Consider the following 22,207-nt stretch of genomic DNA (forward strand, 5'->3'; position numbering starts at 1 on the left):
AAAAGAAAATCCGTAATTTTTTTCGAAATTCAAACATTAACACGTACCATTGGGCACTTTGAAATCCCATTTAATTAGCATGATTAAAATGTAATTGTTTGTCATTGTTTGGGGCACTAAATTTTTCTTAAAACACTATCGAATCTAATTATTTAAATAATTATTTATTGTCTGTTTTTAAAATTGCTAAAAATTGAGTCAGAAATATCAATTTTCTTTTTAAATTAGTATTCTAGGCTACGTTTTTTAGAATAACTACATAATTTTAATACAGTTTTTTTTAATGTTTAATAAATTTCTATTTGTTTAAAAAATCTTTATTTACTCAAGCAATTTTTTTCGATAACTAAAAAAATTAAATAAAATAGAACACATACAACTATGTTTCTGACTTTTCAATAAGACAATACGATAATTTTTTACATCTTTGGAGAATAAATAATTTACATTTGTTTAAGAAATTGAAAATTGTCTAAAAGTCATGGTAAATATTCAAATTGTCCATTGGTAATTATTTATATGAAAAAGACGGTGAAGATTGCTAAAAAGGAACAATAATACGTAAAAATGTAGTTTTTCAATTTTTGGGCCATATTTGATGCGCTGCGGGGTGGGTGGGGGTGGGTTTGAAATGAAAGTTATTAGTGCGGTTTTATCTCGTAGACACTCCTCTTAAATCCCTAAAAAATGCAGTGAAAAAAAATTTTCCAATGAATTTTTGCAGAACATTAATGTACATATATATTGCGTTAGAAAATACGGTATTTGCGTGTTTGTAAATTAAATTTTACTATGGATTTTCATAACAGGGTGCCACCTGCAAAAGACAGCGTGTGGCTATGATAAACTATCGGTAATGCAATTGCAACTATGAGATTGTTTATTGCTTTAGGTGTGACTACGTTTACTGCGACTGCTTTGAGCATGAAAACGTTTGCGCTCAGATTACTGTAATCATAAGCTATGCTAGTTAAGACTCTAATAGCCTCAGTCCAGTCGGAGTTGCTCGTATTATTTTTCAAACCAGTTCGCGTCTAAGTGAAAAAAAATTTATTTTTCTTCAATTTCGTCTTATTTTGCATTGAAAAAACTTAGAAGAGATTTAGCAAATAATTTTTTTTTTAAATTACAATTTGGATTTAGGAGTCCTCTATAAAATAGGTCAATTGGGGCAATTTCGGACATTCCTTAATTTACAGTTAAAATTACACAAGGAGGTTTCAACGAGAATCTAGAACGAGTTGAAGCTTTATTAAGGCTTTATTTGTTCTAGGTTATTTTAAAAATGATTCTTATTATTTATTTTTCTATTTACTTATGTTTATTTTTTTCATTTTAAATTACTCTGTAAATTCTCTTGAATAAAATTAATGCAAATACCGTATATTGAATTGAATATGAAACACTTTTAATTCCTAAGGTTTCAAGTCAAAATTTCAACAACCAAAAATAGTTAAATTTCTAACCAAAAAAGATTTTCTAACAAAATAGATATATTTTTGAACCCGAAAAGATGAATTTTCAACAAAAAGAAAATTAATTTTAAGCAAATAGTTTAACTTTCAAGCAATAAAAAAAAAGTTCAATTTTAACCAAAAAATATCGATTTCCCATCACGAACAATTACTTTAATACGATAAAATGTGAATTATTAATTTAAAAAAGGACGACATTTTTACAAAAGAGTTCAATTTTCTACCAAAGAAGATGACTTTTTGAAAATAGTTCAATTTTGAAACCTGCAATTCAATAGAAAACAATTAAATTTTCAATCCAAAAAGGCGAAATTCTTAGAAGATGCCTTTTCTCAAGAAATGATGAATTTTCTACCAAAAGATCAATTTTAAACAAAATATGAAGCCTCGACGAATTAGATGAATTTACATCCAATAAAAATTAATTTAAACCCGAATAGTGGAATTTTAAACTAAAAAAGATTTTTCCAACAAAAAAAGAAATAAAAAATTTTCGGTTCAAAAAATTAATGTTAAAACAAAAACAAATTTCATCAGATTAAATTAAACCAAAAAATTCGATTTTGTAAGAAAATAGTTCAGAGAAAATTCTTGAATTTTCAAGCTAAAGCCGATTTTTTTTTTGCCGGACAGTTTAATTTTGAATAAAAAATTATTAATTTTCAACCAAGGAAAATGATTTTTCAACCGTCAAAGGTGAATCTACATCCAAAAACGACGACTTTTCTCAAAATAGTTAAATTTTCAACCTACAAGCTGGAAACAAATCGTCAACATTTTTAAACAAGAAAAATTATAATGTACCAAAAAGAGTTGAATTTTCAACCAAAAAATATGCATTTTGACAAAAATAGTTGAATTCTCAATTAAAATAGATTTATTTTCAACAGAACAGTTGATTTTCCAAGGAAGAATGATGAATTTGAAATAAAAAAGATACATTTTCTACCCAAAAACAGTTGAATTTTCAATCGAAAAAAAAACGAAATTTTTAGCACTAAATAAAAAAAAAACTTTCTATCAAACGACAAATTTTTAAGAAAATGTTTGAATCCCTAAGCATATCTATAGATGAATTTTCAATGAAGAAAATTTAATTTTAAACCAGGTAATTAATTTTTCAAGCAAAACACATTAATTGTCAACAAAAAATGGAATAATTAAATTCTCCGTTAAAAAATCAATCCCTCATAACAAAAAACGAATTTTTAAAAAACTCTAAAATTTTCAACCAAAGAGATGATTTTTCAAATATAATGATGAATCTCTAGCAAAAAAATGAGAATAAAAATTGAGAAGTATCATACTTGGTCCAAAAATTGCGCAAGCGCATCATGATTCGCAACGACGACTGCTCCATAGTTGTCTTCCAAACTTCGGTGAACAATGCTTCGTCCTCTTCTTTGCCTCAGGCGATTTAGTCTCGACTCTTCATCTTTACCTTTCCAATCTTGATCTTCTTCAGGTCCCTGATAAAAAAAAGAAGAAATTATTTACAAACACCTTCGGAATTCTAATTTTTTAATAAAATATTGTTCATTTTTCACAGTAGGTATTGAATGAAAATTATCACATTTAAATTTTAAAAAAATATCTTTTATACTAAGAGGTTTTGATTCCTTGTTCTGATCAATTTTTTTCAGGCTTATTCTTCTTTATACAGAACCCTGAGTTTTTAAAAATATTTTTCTAAGTAAGTTAGAAAAATACGATTTGAAAACCATAAAAAGACTATTTGTTAACACCTACTTTTTCTGCTTTTATTTCCTTAGAAATTTACATTTATTTCTAATTTATTTTTATCTGCTCAAAGTTCTCATGTCATCAAAATTTTTTAAAATGTTAGTTTAAAAAAATACTATTATTAGCCAAAATTAAAAAATTACGAAATTAAGAACTTTTTTAGTAGGAAATTTTTTACCATGAAAAGCCAAGCTATATAATAATTGCTTGCATACTTTCCCCCATATTCCGGTTTACTTTATTAAATATTTTAAAGGCATTAAAAATGAATCACAATTCCTATTTATTTATTGCAGGCTTCACAGTTTTTCCCACATCAAACATTCCACAAATTTGTAGAAAACGTATATGTTCGGGTTAAAAATGTAACTGTTTTGTAGAAATTTTGTCTTTTCAAATTGAAAATTAAAATATTCAGTTGACATTTTTCTTCTTTCTTGATTCAGAAATCTGTTTTTATTAGGAAATCCACTATTTAGTTGAAAAATCGTCTACTTAGATGAATTCTACTGTTCTTGATTCAAAATAAAAATATATTTTTGTTCAAATTAAAAATATTTATTATTACAATTTTAGATTGAAGATTTATTATTTGAGTTGAAAATTCATCTATTTGGTTAAAGTTATTTATTTGATCGAAAATTCAACAATTTTGTTAAAAATTCCTTTTAGTTGAAATTTAAATATAATTTTTTTTGTAAAAATTTTATGTTTTTTGTTTTGTAGAAACTTCATCTTTTTTACTCGAAATTTCAATCATTTTGCCTATATTTTTCTTCTTTCTAGAATAGAAAATCTTTCTGTGATGAAATATACATTATTGCGCTGAACAGTGATCTTTTTGGATGAATTCAACTGATCTGGATTTAAAATTAGAATATTTTTTGGTTTAAATTTCAAAAATCAACTATTACAATTTCAGTTGAAAGATTCGTCATTTTGGTTGAAAATTTACTTATTTGGATACAAATGTAACAATTTTATTCAAAGTTTATTTTTTCGGGTTAAGAATTTAACTATACTTTTTTTGTAAAGCTCGACCTTTTCTATTGGAAATTCTATTGTTTGATTGAAAATCTTTTATAGTAAAAAATGTATATTTTCGGGTTGAAAATTCTACTGCTGTGTCAGAAAATTGGTGTTTTTGGCTTTAAAATTCAACAATTTTTTTGACATCTTTTTTTTCTTAATGTAAAACCCTTTTTTGTTTGAAAAATCCACTTTTTTGAGAAGTTGTATTTTTTCGACAAATTTAACTATTTTTTTTTAAATTCAACTATTTTGTCAATAGTAATTTTTTGTTCACAATTCTTATTTTAGGGTTAAATATTCTATTGTTTTGTACAAAAAATTCGTCTTTATGTCATGAAAATTCAACATTTGGGTCAAACAGTTTTTTCTTCTTGATTAAAATATCCTATTTTGATAGAAAAATGCACTATTTTGTTGACAAGTCATAGTTTTTCAATAAATTTAACTATTTTGGTAAAAAATTCAATTGTTTCATCAAAAATTAGTTTTTGTTATTGATCATTCATTTTTCAGCATTAAAAATTCAACTGTTTTGAAAAAGATTTTGTCTTGACTTGAAAATTCAACAATTGGTATGAAATGTTTTTTCTTTCTTGATTGAAAAATCTTTTTTGGTTGAAAAATGCACTATTTTGTTAAAAAGTATTCTTTTTGACAATTTTAACTATCATGATGGAAAATTCAACTATCTGTACAAAAACTAATTTTTTACGATTTATATTTTCGGGTTGAGAATTTCACTGTTTTGTAGAACATTTTTCTTTTTCTCATGAAGGTTCAACAATTTGGTTCAAAAATCAACTCATTTGTTAAAAACTCATCGTTCTTTGATTAATTCAAATGGATTTTATTTAAAATTCAAATATTTTTTCATTAAAGATTTTAATATTATATTTTTCCTTTAAAAAATTATTTTTTATGGTTGAAAGTTCAACTAATTCGTGAAAAGTTGAGCTATTTTTTAAAAATTGTTAATGTTGTTGAAGATTCATCATTTCAGTCGAAGAATTGTTTTTTTTGGGTACAAAATTTATCTTCTTGGTTAAAAATTATTTTTTTTTTTAGTTGAAAATTCATCTTCAAACGCTTAAAGATTAATATATATTAATATAGACCGAATAAGGATTTATTTTATTCAAAAGAATATAGTCTTCTATTTTTGTAAGAAATTTCCGCATTCCCCTTTTTTCTGAGCATTTTGTAATGTGAAGCCTGCTTCCTCTATAAACATATTTTTGATTTCCAAATTTGCATTTACAGAATTAATCCATCTTTTGAGCTTAGTTTCTCGATTGAATCGTTAGCGATTTCTTCACTGCTGACGATGTCTTTTAAATTCACAAATTCAGGAAATAAATCATTTAGAAAATATTTGAAATCAGTACCTTAAAAAATTAAAAAAAGAATCTCTTTCATAGCGCTTTTCTCTGAAACTTAACAAATTCTCAACGGACTTTACAGATTTTTTTTATTAAAGTTTACAATTTAACAAAAACGGTTTAGTTAATATGACAAAAAATATCCATAAATTTATAAAATTACTGAAAATTTTGTAAATTCTGCAGAAAATTTCAATTATCTGTACAGACAATTTATGTTGTCCCTAAATTAACTGACATTCCCCTAGATATATCAAAATTCATTGTATACTTGTAAAAAAAGGGATACAGGGGAAAAGTTGAGTAATAGTTCTTGATTTTAGGTGATTTACGATACTTTTCAAATTTAACGGGAAAAATGAGGATTATATAAAAAAGAATGTTTTTTTTAAAGTTATCTCATTTTTTACAAAATATTTATTATAAGCAATTAAATTTCATATCTATTTGCACAATGTTCATTTTTGCAAGATTCTGGGCTACAATTTAAAAAAAATGGAGCTAAGTCTATTTAAACCGGAGATATTTCAGTGTGAAGTTTGTTCGGGTCTGCTGGACCCGTTCTAGGTGGAACGGAAAATCTAAAGGTTCTAGCACTTGAGGGTTAAAGATCTTTTAGATTCAATTTCTCTTTAAAAAATTAAATATGAAAGTTTTACAAAAATATCTAAATAATAATATTATTATAATAATTTTTTGGTATAAAGCTCACTTCGTCTCCAGTGTAGAAGCTGTAGGGCGCATAAACTTCGCTCTCAGTTTCACTGGAGCAATATGGCAGAGACGTTGACCTGGTGAACGTTGGCTGGTGGTACTTGAATTCCACATTCGATTCCAAAATACTGCTATCGGATTTTCTTTTACCATTCGCATGATTTCCGTTCCCATGGCGCAATTCAAGACTCGAATCGCATTCCGGAGAACTTGAAAGGCATTCGTAAACCTGACTCTCGCTCGAAGACTGCAAAAATATTTTTAAAAATTATCCATTCTGTTATCAAATAATTGAGATCATTGCAGAATTCCACTTTTTAGAATGATTCAGCAATTATTAATGTAATCATAAACGAGTTTCGAACTTTTAAAAGAGGTCTCCAAGTCTTTGTTAAAAATATAAAATTCTGGCATGAACAATTTTTAATTTGAAAACTTGATAAGTCGATTTTTTCCCGATTGTCTTTCAAAACCGTACCTTATCCTTTACAAAATAAGTGTTCCGTGCTTTGATAGAATGTTATTTTCTCAGTTTTAAAAACGAGAAATGAGAATTTGAAATTTTGGACGAAAATTTGATAAATGAATGGTTCAGAGGTTTCCTTAAAAAATAAAACCTATAAAAATCCTAAAAATTTAAGATATGTCCATAAAAAATAATTCAATATAATGCAAAATAATAATAATAAACAGAATAGTAAAAGAATTTATGTTTATATTTTTATTGTTATTTTACATTCTATTAATATAATTTATTAATTATTTTATTTCGCACAAAGTTTTAATAATCTTCAAAATATATTTTTATCTCATAACCAACCCAATCTTTTACCTTTTCTAGGTTTTCATTCGGAAAATAACATTCTCATTCGCCCTTTCAAAAGAAAGAAAAGTACATCTCAATGAATCATAGAATACTAATTCAAAACCTTAAAAATAGTTTGATTCAAAATAGAATTAAAATGTATTAATCTGAATTTTAAGCTCCACATAATTTAAATAACTCATTAAGCGTTAAACAATTGCAAAAATAACAACTTTAGAATGGAACCATTGAAAATTTAAGCAATACTAAATTGATATCTAATACATTTTATAATTTTAATGTAACTACACAAGAAAGTAAATAAATTTTATTTAAAGTGTATAAATACTTTCAAATCAATAATACTTATAGTCGAAACAGTAAAAAAAATTAATTTTGGAAAACTGAAGAATTATAAATTTAAACCATGCTGGGGAAAAAACCCCGCTACTAATATACATAATAAAATAAATAAGTTTACAAATTTAAATTTCGATGAATTCCTTATTAATATTTTTTTATTTCAAGTTTCTTTGCACCATACAAAATTAAAAAAGATAAAAAATAGGAAAACATCGACATTTTTCAATTACAGCTTGGCAGCATTTTAGCATTTCAATAATCTAAAATATTCAATCTTATAAATTTAATTCAAATGTAAACACAACAAGCGTAACAAACTAATTTTTATGAAATCTGCCAGTTGTAATCTTAATTGAAAAAGTTCTTGAAGTATTGAATATTAATTGAACTGTCAAAAGATAAATATTAAAGTATGCAATTTTTGTATAATTTTGTAAAAAATTGATCTAATTTAGGAGAAAATATAAGCAATATATTAATGAGCAATGAATAATTGTTTATTTGAAATAATTTTTATATGAACTTTGACAGTGTTTGTTGGAGCCTTTTCTACATGGACACTAAATGAAATTTAATTTTTGTCATAGAGAAAGCGGTAAAATTGTACAATCGGGAACCTAATTTAAGTTTTTCAACACCTGGTTAGATCAGATGGTAGCGCTATCAGTTTGTAACCAAAGAGTTTAGGCTAAATTCCTACTGCCGGAATCTTTTTATTAAAAGTTTTTATATTGAAATTAAATATTAAGTTTATTTAAATTTAACCACAATATTAATTTTTAATCATATTTTTCATATGGAAAAACTGGGCTTTCAACCTTCACTACTTTTACTTCAAGAAAAGTTTTTTTTAATAAAAAATTCTCATTTTTCTTCTTTCAATTAGACATGCGAGTGAATTATGACAATTAGGTATTAAAAAACATTATTCATTGTGTAAGCAATACCAAAAATTTTAATGAAAAAATGTACGCAGCAGGAATTGAAGCTAGAATTCCAGCTTAGAAATCTGGAGAGCTACCGCCTAATTTACCCAAAATGTAACACGCTTGAATTTTTTAAATCGGAAGAGTATGAATCCAAGAAAACTTCCATTGGTGTATCTTATACTTTTTAGTTTATAAGAAAATTTGAATCTTTAATTTTTATTTTCCATCTTTATATTTCAGAATTACGTTCGTCGTTTTTAGTGCTTTTAAAAAGTATATAAATGGGAGGATAAAAAGAAGTTTGCTTCTTGGGAGCACCACGATACTTTATGTAACAAATTTGTGATTTACAAAATTATTATGTCTGAAATTTGAGGTTATCTTGATGCGGCCGTAATCGTATACGGGCGACTGTGAATGCGCATGCGTGCAGTTCGATTTTGAGCCTATCATATTTTTAGGAGTATTATGCACACCTTTTTGCACTGCGCGCATGCGCATTCGCTCTCACTCCTGTTGTGTAAACGGTTACGTTCTGAAGTAAAAAGACGCTGATTAAAAGCGCAAATCATGCCTGCGTTACATAATAGTATATTATATTACAAGTTGGGTTTGATACACCTTCAAGGAGAGATCAATGTTCGCAATGGCCTGCGAACAGTGAACTCCACGTGAAGAGAAGTGTGTAACACTGCGAGTGATGTGCGATATTTTTCTCAAAATCATTTTATTTTTTTGGGGTCGTTAGAGGCTCATAATGAGGTGGTTTTAATAAAAATCTTTATTTTTTTAACTTGAAAAGAAAACTCACTGGAGAGTTTGAAGTAGGAGAATTGGAATCGAGAGGCTCGTAGTCCTGGTTCTCGTTCTGTTTGTGGACGGTCCGTTTTTTGAGTGGAGGTTGAGAAATCGTCTGGTCCCTCATGCTGGCCGTTCTTTGAGGTTTCGATGGTGCCAGGGCACTTCGTATCTCACCTGTAACATCCTCCGCTGCTGCAGGCCCGTACGCCATGGTCAAGCGCCAGTGTTAGTACCACAAGACACAAGGCATATCACAGGCTAGCTACTAGTTACTTGGCTAAACACTAAGCTAGTACGTACCTACACACAGCCAGGGGTATTGATAAAAGTGGATAAAAGTAAAGCCGAAGAAAGTTTTCACTCTTTTATCCCGTACTACTCTATACACGTCAAAATCGCGGGCACGATCTGAGATTTTGTTCCGGATCACTATATCGCGCCACCATTTTTTGTCTCTACTCTATAGCTCTATTTTCCTCATAGAAACAAAAACGATAGCCTTGATCTCGTTTACCTTTACCGAAACGATTTCTTTTTTGCAATTTGAAATTCTTCAATGTTATTTTCAAGCATTTAGATCATTCCTTCTATTTTTCGGACGGCGAAATGAAAATGAATATGGAACATGCATGCGACCAGGTTGAGAATTCTTGTGTCGATAATTTCATTTTTTTTAATCTTCAAGGACAAGCAAAGTAAAAAACTTCTAAGGTTTTAGAACACGCTCTTTCACGGAAGAACCACAGTCTTAACTATTAAAATGGTTTATGTTGCATTTTTGATTATTTTCTTTAAATAATTTGAAATGAAGTTTCTGATATAAGAGGAAATCATTTCTTTCCTTGCAAAATCATTATCTGAATGTTTGAAATCTTCTGTTTAATTTGATCAATAACTAGAGAGGGGATATAGGGGCCGTTAAAAAACCACATCACGCTTTGAATAAAAATTGTTCTTTGATTTAGTTTAATAAACACCTCAAATAAAGCACAAAACGATAAAATTTTTTAAAAAATTGAATTTGTACAAAAGATTTTTCAAACAATTAGTTGCATTTTTAACTAAAGAAGGTCAAATTTATGCCAAAAGGGTTTATAAACTTTCAAACTAAAAAGATGCATTTTTAACAAAAGAGTTCCATCTTCAACCAGGAAAAATTTTTCAGTCAAGACAGAAAAAATTCAAGCAAATATTTGGCGAATTCACCATAAAAGTAAAATTTTTGCCAGAAAAGAACGAAATTTTAAAAAAAGTAAAATTCTCAACTAGTCCAGAGCTAAAAAGAATTTAAGCAATTTTAAGACGAATTATCCTGAAAAAATTTTAATTTCGAACAAAAAAATATTAATTTTTAACCAAATAGTTTAACTTTATACGAACATAATAGAAATTTATACGCAAATATATAAAATTTTAACGCTATAATTTAATTATTAACAAAAAAAACCAAGTAAATAGTTAAATTTGCAGTGTAAAATTAATTTTTAAAAATTTAAAAGTATAGTTAAATGTTTAACCTACTGGTTGGATCTTTATATAATAAAATTCTTTTTCAACAAAGTAATCCATCGTTCAACCAAGCAGTTAAAATTTTAATCGAGGAGATTAATTTTCTGCCAAAAAGACCAATTTACATTTAAAAATATGAATGTTTAATAAAACTGTTAAAGTTTCGTCTAAGAACTTCTAATTTTCAATAATTATTGGAATGGTTAAATTTTGAACAAAAAATAGAGTACTTAGATTTCCAGTTAAAACACTAATGTTTAACGAGAAGAAAACAAATTTGTAACAAAGTAGTTCAACTTTTAACCAAGAAGTTTAATTTTTAATCAAGGAAAATAATTTTCTGCCAGAGAATATGAATTTACAGCAAAATACATAAATCAACTAAATTGTTAAAGTTTCATCTAAGAACTACTCACTTTCAATCAATAATGAATGGCTACATTTTTAGTTAAAAAACAAATTTTCAACAAAAATAATCAATATTCAACAAATTAATTAGATTTTAGAGCAAAAAAATCTTTAACAAAAGAGTTTATCTTTTAAATAATAGTTAAATTTCGAACATTAAATAGAATAGTTAATTTTCAGTTGAAAATTTAATGTTTAACCAAAAGAAAACGGATTTTCAACAAAATAGTTCATTCTTCAACCAAATAGCAGAATTTTAAACCAAATTAGATGAATTCTGAACCAAAAATATAATAGTAAACTTTTCAATCAATAATAATGAACTTTTAACAAAAAATTTGCAAAAAGAGGAATCCTTTAAAAAGGGCGTAAAGAAGGGATTAGGAGAAAAAGTAAAATATCTGTACTTGGATATTTTACTTGTAAAATAAAATCACTAATTTTAATTTGATGAAGCACTTCAGATATATCCCCCTAGTAGTGTGACGTAGTTATTGAACGGCCTCACATTTCAAAAGTATAGATTTTACAAGAAATGTTAACTCTATTTCACGATTCTCATAGTCAATAATTGGCGATTCATTCCATTGAATCTTGACAATCCTTTACACAAAAGAAACTTTTAAAAAACAAACAAGATTGAATGGTAAATATATTATATAAGACTTAGCTGATATAAGAGTGGAAGGGAGCAGACGCTCCAAGATTTGCAGGCATTTCTATCTAGAATGTAGAATTTATAGACACAAATCCAAGGGAACATGATGATAATTATACATTCAATGCATGCGGCGTTAGTTGCACCCAGCATCAGTTAAAACTGCATTTTTTTAACTGCCGGCAAAATATGGTCAACCGTGACACTAAAGAAGTTGCATTCAACATGCCACATTTATCAATGACACAAGTCGTAAAGAGAAAGTATTCACCAAAATAATCAGAAGCCAACCACAACAGGCTCGACTTGTTGCTGTACTATCGACAACACTGCTCTTCAAGATGAATATGACGTAACGTGAGAAAATCTTGAAGTTCAAGTACTAACATTACTGATTCATCTTGCGCAACTTCTCTACAATGAGTTCTGTTTTACTCGCTATTATTCACGATTAGAAGTTATGACTTGCTGTTAATTAGATAAAACTCATAAATCATTAAGCTTTAAAAACTAGAGATAATTCGATAAAAAGCTGTCGCAATAAACAATAAAAAGTCTCATAAAAATCATAAGAAGATTCATAAAAAATTACTCGGATAGGCCGGGCCCATTCTAAGGAAACATTTGTCTGTATTATTAGATTCCTGCAAATCTGCTCCTAATACGGATTGACTATTTTTTTATTCTCTTCTTTTTGTTTTTGCCTCTTTATATTTTTGTCCATCTTCTCTATCATCATTTTTCATCATGTTTTAAACCCCTCCTAACAAGTCCATTAAGTTGAACTTCTTGTTAAAATCTTATATTCGTTCCCCTTTTTCTTCTTGGATAAATCAGTATTTTACCTTTTTCTCTATTTCTCTAGTGTCTTACACACTTTCTTTTTGTTCTCTTTAGATTCAATATCCCACTTTCGAACTACATTACTTTCTTTTTTTTTTATTTAACTCTATATAGTCTTCAATTATTCTTATCAGCTTCTCCATTGCTTTATTTATTAATCCCTCTCCTATCTACATTTCATTCTTCTTCTCATTAAACCTTTCTTTGTCCTCTTACGACCAACTACTTGTTTTCAATGTTCCTTTTGGTTTTGAGTATTTTAAACTTTCCTATCACAGGAAATTATTTCTTTCTGTATCCAGCCACTATTTCATCTTCATTATTTTCTATTAGTTTCTTCCTAGATCTATGATTTTACTAATACTTCTTCCTTTTCTCGTACCACAAGGTCCCTCCTTCTCTATCTAATTATCTTCTTTTTATCCCTATCTGTTCATCTATACTTTGACATTTCTTTCATCTAGTAATTCTCTTATCCAAATGCTTTACCAACCTAAACTCTTCGCTAATCTTTCCTGAATAGATATGCTTTTAGTATTATTATTTCCTCTTCTTCTATTCAGATATCTCTCCCCAATTCTTCTTCAACTCATTATCGTCTGTAATTTAAAATTTCCTAAAATTGCGACTTTCACTCTGTCTTTAAAATCCAATACACTCTCTTATCTCCATTATTTTTTACTTTTCCCTTCTAGATTTATGATTTATCTATTATACCTTCCTCTTCTGCTACCCGAAGTATCTTTCTCACTTTCTTATTACCTCCTTTTTACCTGTATTTATTAATTTTCCACTTGACCATCCTTTCCTTTACTTATTCCCGTCCTTGATTTAAAGACTCCTTAAGGCCATGTGATGAATGGGTCACGTGACCAGATTCCTACCTTACAGCGACTTTTTTTATTTCCCAACTTATTATCACACGAAACGCCACATCGATTTGAAAGTTTGGCATGCTAAACAAGAAGCACTGAGATAATAATCCCAAATTTTGAACTCGATGTGGCGCTTCGTGTGAATATATGTTGGAAAATAAAAAAAGTGAGGGTAAGGTAGGAATTTGGTCACGTGACCCACTCGTCACATGGCCTTAAATTACAATTTTACCCCATCCTTAATATTCATCCGCTCTCTAGCGTTACCCTTTTTCCTTATTCTTGATTTAAAATCTCCAATTAATACTTTCACTCTAACTTTAATATCCATCCTCCCTCTTATGTTAACTATTTTTTTATTGCTCCCCTTCTAGATCCATATTTTGTACAATATTTCTTCCTCTTAACCGACTTTGAAGTGTTTCTGCCCTTTTCTAATTAGTCACTCATGTAACTTTACTGATTATTTTATCCCTTTACCATTTTTTCTTTTCATATTCCTAAATCTATGCAATTACTATAATTATTCCTTCTTTTCACCTTTTATAATCATTCCATTTGTTACTCCTATCTATTATTGTGTGCCTTAACCTACTTTTCCTAACATTCTTCTTATTACCATTCTTCACTCAATTTTCTCCCTCTATTTCTTATCATCTCCTCCTTTATCTCTATTCATTATTGTATCCCTTGATCTGCCATTCCCAATATTTTTATCTTTACTTCATTTTTACAACCTTTTTCCTAGATCCTCGCGTTAAAATATTCTTCCAATTATGACTTTTCTTATACCTTTCATATCTATCCACTATATAATCCCTATTATTTTATATTATTTTTTTTCTAGATCTATGACATTACTAATATTTCTTTCTTTTCTCGTCTCCCAAAATCCCTCCCTCTCTTCATAATTAGCTTATTCAAGTCCCTATTTAATCAGATATCTTTCGACGTTTTTTTTCATGCAGTCATTTTTTTATCCACGTTCTTACCGTTTCTTGACCAACCCAAACTCATCGCCTTCTTTCCTCTTCTCAAACACTAAGTATATTTCTCGCTTTGTCATTATTTTCTCTTTGTCTGTATTTATTACTCTATCATTTGACCTTCCTTTCCATTACTTATTCCCGTTCTTGATTCAAATTCTTCTCTAATTACGATTTTTACTACATCCTTAATATCCATCCAATCTCTAGCCTTCATCATGTTTCCTTATTCTCGATTTAAAATCTCCAATTAGTACTTTTACTCTTATTTTAATATCCATCCACCTTATTATCTCATTTTTTATTTCTCCTCCTCTAGATCTAAGTTTTTTATATTATTTCTTCCACCCAACCTACTTTAAAGTGTTTCAATCCTCATCTATGTATTTGCTCATGTGTCTCTACTTACTATTGTATCCTTTTATCAGCTTTTCCTAATATTTTTAACTTTTTTTAATTCTTTATTTTGAATTCTTCCTGTTGTTCTGTTTTTGTTCTTTCTTTTTCTAATTATTTCCCTTTTGTCTCTATTGACATTCATCCCATAGCTCTCCCTTTTTTAGATCTTCCTATTTCATTTTTATACCACCGATTTCTACCCCCCTCCCCGAAAATAAAAAAGTCTTACCTTTAGTTCCAACAAGTCTTTTCCAAAATTATAAAGACTAAAATCATATTTTATAGATTAGGAAAAGTGATAGATGCCTTATCCGAACTGCAGATACGGCTATTTCTGGGGGGGGGGGGGGGGGGGGGGGTTGTAGTCGTTTGTCAGCTTATATTTCATGTCTAACCATAGCATATTTCAATAATAGAGTATTCACTGTCCTTTTTCACTTTCTGCTATATCTTTCTCCATTTTCTAATTTTCCAATCCTTTATCCCTAAAATATCACCCCCCTCCCCAATGTTTCTCAGTTTATTATTTTTTTTATCTGAATATCCCTTCAGTTTTTGTTTTACAGAAATGACGCCTTCTCTTCCTCCTTTCTCATATCAACCCAATTCGATTAATCTTCATATTCTCTCTTCCCATTCTCAAAATTATTTTTCTGTTTCTTAACCTTAATTTTTTAATTTTCATAATCAAATATCCTCCCTTTTCCCTTTCTATTCCTCACTTCATTGAATTCTGCATTCATTAATTTCTATCTATTGTGTTTCCTACCTCTTTTCTTAATTCTGCCCTGCTTAACCCATTTATTACTTATCAAATTGAAATAATTACTTTTAAGACAGATAATAAAACTAATATTCCTGAGTAACCGGTAAATATTGGTAACAGGAACCTTGGACGTTTTTTAGAATAGGCCCCACCCATAGGCAGTTATTTATTTTTTTAAACAAAGTCCGATATTCCTGGCTATAGAATCAAAAGCAAAGGTGCAACGAACAAGCCTCCCTAATCAATAAATTCGGTTTGGATGCGAAAAATTAAATAGTCACGTGACCAAAAAAAAACAAGGTTCTCTTTGTTTCAGACGAAGAAAACGTTTATTTCAAAACATAGCACTTTAAGAATTATAGATACAGGTTTTTCCATTATTTACAGAGTGTCGTTGGTATCTCACGCTCTTCTTCTCTCTCTCTATTTCTAACACCTAATTAAAATTTATCGCATTCTGCTAGCTTTAGGAAACTATCCAGCCATTCTCAAACTTTACTGCGATATCTCAAATTGATATTCAGATTCTATCTCGATTCACTAAATTTTCAATGCTCTCTAGCCAACGATCGATTCAACGTATGAATTGTATAAAATATCACAGGATGCGCAAAAATCTAGTATTAGGTTTCGTTAATGATGACAACTCGACAGTGAAAGTTATATATCAGTATAACATGGCTGCATAAATGCAATCTATTTTATCTATGCAAAGGTTGTAATTGGTAGTAATCAGCGAGAAAATTAAAGAGTAAATATTGTTTTGCAAATAGGCTTAGCCATAACAAGAAAGGGCGATGTCCATTTGATCGTCGTCTACCTACCTTATCCAACTTCCCCTCACTCACGTGAGAGGGGGGTCCTTTGTTCTTCATTGGGAATAAAATATGAAGCGAAGCAATTAATTGCAAAATTAAAAGATTTTTCGTAATTATTCCACATTAGGTGCAAAGGCCCCCTGCCGTCAAGCGCGACAGTACCAGTCTTTTCCTCAGCTGCGTGAGAAGAAGTTGGGTAGTTAAGGTGAAGCAAACAGGTACCGTGATCAAAAGGAGACTGTCCAAAAGAAAGCTTGGGTTTGTGCAGGAAAAGAAATAAGGTTTGTTAATAATTCGACCATGTTATTCACTCTCTAATGCAAGAGAGAATATTTCTTCCCCTGCAAAACTTGAGATGAATAAAAACTATATAAGATTCGTTTAAAATCTTCAAGTTTAGGTTCACGGTTTCGACCTGACTTGCAAGCTATGAAAAGCAGGTGCGAGTATCGTGTGAGTATGGCTGTTACATACATACGTGAATCTAGCCATTAGTTACACTGTATGGGCCTGAACTTACCCAAATTCGCATAAATTGAGTCAGACGTCGATGAAGGATTAGAGGCTGGTTGCCAAGATTTTGGGGGTAGTTTTTCTCCTCTCGGGGGCGGTTTCGTGTCAGTTCGAGGAGGCGGTGGTCTGGCTGGTTTGTTAGCAGGATCCAATCTGGACCAGTCCTCCAGAGACTGGTTTCTTGGTGGAGGTGGTGGTTTTCCTGGCCTCGCTGAAACATGATTAGATTTTCGATTGGTCATTTTAATAGCGTAGAATTTTTAACTATAGTAAACTGTATATAGCCACTCTTCTAAGAAATTCTAAAAGCATGGAATCGTTCTTTTGTACAAAGAATTTTGTATTAGATAGGATCTTTCATCCTATCCAATGAAGAAAATTTGGTAACCTTTACTACCTTTAGTTAGATGGAAAAAACCATCTTCCATGTTATCCAATCACTAATCGACTATTCATTCATTGCCTATTCATTCATTAGATAAGTGTTCAGAAAATAAAGCATGCAAATTGCAAACCGATTATTCAGATCAATGAAGCAAAGCTGGGAACTTACTTGTTACTTGCTGAACTCCACTAGTCATCTGTGAATTGAACGCTAGCGACCCATCGTTTCTTGAATCCGGGACGTCCTCGCTAACCCTAGAATGTCCCTCATTCCCAAGGACTTGAACAGCAGCACCATCAAGTTCCAAAGGGTGAATGATCTCCAGCCTCGGTTTAGGTTGAGGAGTCGAGGGAATTTCATTCATTCTAGAACTTGTTGAACCACAAGTCATATCCACATCTTTTCTAGATCCCATCCTGAGGAACTTCTTCAAGGAGAATCGAGATCTGCTCTTCTTCTTCTCCTCAGTCCTTTCTGGATTGGCTAGGCTATCTTGAGACAAGGAAATATTCCTCCTTGGTGCTGGTTCTGGTGCCTTGACTGAAGGATCAGGAGCTTCACAAACAGCCTTTCTAAATTTTGGACTGCATGATGATGCCCTCTCCCTTTTTTCTTTCTCGCGAACAACTGGAGAATCAGATTTCATCACAGTTGTTGGATTCCTCGCAAATAAAGAAGCCTGGGCGTCATCAGCTGGACTTGCTGGTGGCTTAGGAGCCATCCTTCTCTTATTTGGTGATCGAATCATTTCGGCTGGTAAGTCCGAATTTTCAAGATCATCTTCATCAATCTCAACATCTTCTTCGGGTTGCTGAGTTTTAAAAATGGATATAGAAGGTGGCTTGGGTCTCGGAGGAGAACCAAGACCAAATGTTCTCGTACCGTTTTCCGTTGGTTTTGGGCTTTCTTCCGTTTTAGAAGGCGACTCCACTTGAGCATTTTGGCATGATTGAACTTGTGGGGGTTTGTATGTGATATTCTGTGACTGCTCATTGTTCTTACTTTCACTCATTGTAGAGTAGGAATAATTGCAGTTCCGTGTAGCTGAAAGATCCTTGACCTCGTTGGAATTGGCTTGTGACGAGACCTGACTGACTTGATTCTGCAAAGCAGGATTCTGAATCGGAACTGAAAAGCTGCTAAGTGGACTATTTTTCGCAGGAATGAGAGCGGTGATGTTATTCGAAAAAGTAGAATAGGTTATGGTACTCGTAGATGATGTCGAATTTTTCGGAGAAAAAGTGCTTGGTTTTTGAGGCACCAAGGGTTTAATTTTCGACTCGCCATGCAAAAAAGACGCCCTTGGTTCTGCTATTGTGAGCATGCATTTTGGTTCCACTTCCCGAATACACCCGTTTGTTTTTACTTCAGTTGGTGGGGGACTTTTTGGAAGAGCTGGGGGTTCAGATACATCCTCGTCTGCTTTTCCATCTGGTTCGCCAGCAGATTCCCGACTTTCAACAAAATTAAATTTTTTCCCAACATCTCCCTCGATCCTGCGCTCTACTAAGAGAGATGATTCTTTTGTTTTTTCTTCTGGAGCTGGGACGGTGATCTTATTGACGTCCTTTCCTTTCACTAATATGGATCGATCTTCAACAGCTTCCTTTTTAAAGGGCGTAAGAGTTAATTCGATTCCTGAATTGTAGGTTCCGTTTGTTCTATTTTCGGTATTCATGATGTCGGTACGTTTTGTGATTTTTGTGACTGCATACTCACCTTTATTGTTGTAAGAATTCTGGACGCAAATTCTCGGTTTTTCATTTTCGGGCTTCTTAATGGCAGGAGTTCTTGCGATGCTTATTCTTTTTTCGGATTTGCTGTCCGTCTTTTTTTCTATGCTTTCATGAGATTCAACTCCTACGTTTTCTTCGTTTTGAATTACTGATACTAAATTAGCAGATGTAATTAAGGGCATGTCAACAATTTTTTCGAGACTTGGAGATTCATTTTGTCGTTTTTCGCAAATTTGAATTTGATCTTCAGATATTTTCTTTATGCTTTTGAGAGAGACTTCAGTTTTTTCATCTTTTGCGATGATATCAATAGTTTTGGATTTTGTGTTTTCGTTGTTCACTTTCTTATCGCTGGGCCTCTTTGCTGTTGGCAGGCTGTCATCTCCTCCAAAGGGTTTCACTGATACCAAGAGGGTCTTTTTCTTACCTTGAATAATAGAGAAATGAACAGGGTAGCCTTTTTAATCGAAGAAAGAAATTCCGGGTTTTTCCCGGTCACTAAACATTTTCCACGGTTAATAAAATTAAAAAATGCGAAGTCTAAAGCTAAACATTTTTCCATTTGAAGTAATACAAAATAAACCAAAATTTAAGCACTTAGAGTGGAACTCTTGGATATTAAACTTTTAAAATTAAAGTTAAAAAGTTTTGTAATTAAAAATCAATTGTGTTCCAATGCTCAGTAATTCAAACGCAAAAAAGGAAGGTACTAATACTTTTCAATTGAACAAGTTTTTATGAAATGTAGATAAACTGCAAAATTTTAAATTTTGAACTTTTCTCAATTATAGAGTTCAAAGATTAGGATTCAATACCAAAAATATAAATGAAAGTTATCATTTTCAATGCTCTTAATTCAAGAATCAATCAATTAACTTTTAAATTTTCAAAATTATATTGTTCTAAAGAATTTCAAGCTAGAAACTTTAACAATGGAAAAATACATTTTTTTAACTGAACACTTCTTAGATTAGAAGTTAATTTTTTTTAGTACTTCTAATTATCGTTTAAAATGAATCGACTTTTTCCTAAAGTTTCTAGAAAATCCTGCAAATTAAACAAAATTTCCTTGAAGCCTTCCAGCTTTTTCTTGACAATTTTGGAAATCTTTAAAAATCTTTTTAAATATTCTCTTAAAATAATTTTCCAACATGCATAATCATTCTATGTCAAACAATTCAGTTTCAAATTTTTTACTTTTAAATATTTGCTTTTCATTTATTCGTCTGAAATGAGCAGTCCAATATTGCTAAATATTAAATAATTATTATTTTTCTTATTTAAAAATTTAAAATTGAATGTGTTTAAAATTAAATATTTTAGACTGAAATAATATTTGAAATTTAATAATAGCCTCTAATTACGAATATGTTATTATGAAGTTACTTTAAAGTTAAAAACAGTTTATAAAGTTTCAGTCGGACGTTTAGATTTTTTAAATTTCTAAGACTTTGAAATTTAAACAGTTTAATTTTTAACGTTAAAATGTAATTAATTATTTTTAAAACTGTTGAAGTTGAACGTGGACAGATTTTTCTTTTAAATATTTTTTAAATTCCCGGTCAAAAATAAATTCACTATCATTTCCCGGTCCCAAAAAATGCACGATTATTTCCCGAGAATCCCGATTTTTCGGACCAACGGCGATCCTGAATGAGAATATAGCAGAAAAGAAGGATATTTAATTTTTTCAACTTCTTTTGGATTGATTCAATAAAATAATTAATAATATTGAATATATTAATTAACAAAGAAGACATTGGAATTATGTATTTTTTTCTCGAACCATTAATCTTGGACCAATAAATATAAATCAAACCCAATCAAATATGAAATTTGTTCTAATAACTGTACGATTATTCAGGTTCAATCAATTTAAAAGTTGATCTTTACTAAGTGACGCTAATAGGCTTCACATTGCAAATAAAATAGGATGAATATAGTCATTTAAAAAAATACCAATTCATATCATGAAAAAAATGGTAAAATATGATATTTTATATATTTATATAATATTATTATATTTAACAAATATCAATTTTAAGTGGTGAATTTCTCATTTTTGTATTAGGTTTAATGCGCTTAATGTGAAGACGTTGACAAATTGAACAATGCAGTGGAAAAAGATAGTTTTATCCAGACGTGTTAGTAATTTCAATCGAGACATTAGAAAAATGAATTGTTTTTTAATTAATAAGAAATGTATTTGCAGCATATAATTTTTGCGCGCTATTTTTAGATTAAAAGATATCAAATGGATTAAAAGTTATTTAACCATAGTGCTTTCTGCCGACTTTATAGTTGTGAGTTTTGAGATGAAAAAAACTAAGAAAATTTCATGAAATAAAACTGTAATTTTAGTTATTGTCAAGCAAAATAAAATAAGTTTAAAAATTGTAATTCTTTCAAATGCGGTTTATTTTTCCTTTTACTTACTGTTTTCTAAATAAATTAAAAATTTGAATATTAACAATAACCCAACAAATACAACTTGACTTTCAATGATATTTAAATTTTAAAGATTAGATGCTTTAAATTTAATTCCTATTTTATCTGTTTTCAATAAAAATATGTTTGTAAAATAGTTTCAAATTCGAATTTTCTGTAATGTTTGTTTTTTAATTCAAACTCTTTTCGTCAAAGAAATGTTTTCAAAATGATGTGTATTTTATTTAATATCAGTTGACTAGAAAACAGGTTTATTTTTCAAATTCAACGATTCTTTACTTATTTATTTTATTTTTATTTTATTTTCTAAACCAGGGTTTTTCTCATTGACTTATTAGAATTGAATAACATCAAATTTACAAATTTATTGAACTACTAGGCAGTCTGATAAGTACCTGAAAATTCTAAGAGATGGCATTAGTATTCACTAATGTGAACCATTTTTGTCGAGCTTGATCCTTCAAATAACGCCTGTCAAAACTTCAGCCATTTATGTTTACGCATTTACAAGTTACAGCTTTGAGAAGCGACTAACCTCCGAGTTTTTTTTAATATGGAAAAATCTGAGTTTCGAGTTTTGATCAAACACTAATATCTTCGCAAGAAAACGATATCCGAGACC

The 22,207-nt window shown here is 29.8% G+C and overlaps 1 protein-coding gene across 4 annotated transcripts in view; it reads right to left on the reverse strand.

Moving 5' to 3' along the window:
• The window catches only part of LOC117168421, a 230,340-nt gene that overhangs the window by 13,943 nt on the left and 194,190 nt on the right, over window positions 1-22,207 (reverse strand). For 3 of the 4 annotated variants that reach the window (XM_033354055.1, XM_033354056.1, XM_033354057.1), the window contains 5 exons: window positions 17,570-19,564; window positions 17,024-17,227; window positions 9,252-9,433; window positions 6,342-6,590; window positions 2,783-2,944 (listed from right to left, as the gene is read on the reverse strand). In XM_033354055.1, coding sequence (XP_033209946.1) covers window positions 2,783-2,944; window positions 6,342-6,590; window positions 9,252-9,433; window positions 17,024-17,227; window positions 17,570-19,564 — 2,792 coding nt within the window. The remainder of the gene's footprint in view (window positions 1-2,782; window positions 2,945-6,341; window positions 6,591-9,251; window positions 9,434-17,023; window positions 17,228-17,569; window positions 19,565-22,207) is intronic. The other variant, XM_033354058.1, reaches the window with a different exon arrangement.

The sequence above is a fragment of the Belonocnema kinseyi genome, chromosome 2 (assembly GCF_010883055.1).
Source record: "Belonocnema kinseyi isolate 2016_QV_RU_SX_M_011 chromosome 2, B_treatae_v1, whole genome shotgun sequence".
NCBI classification, from domain to species: Eukaryota; Metazoa; Arthropoda; class Insecta; order Hymenoptera; family Cynipidae; genus Belonocnema; species Belonocnema kinseyi.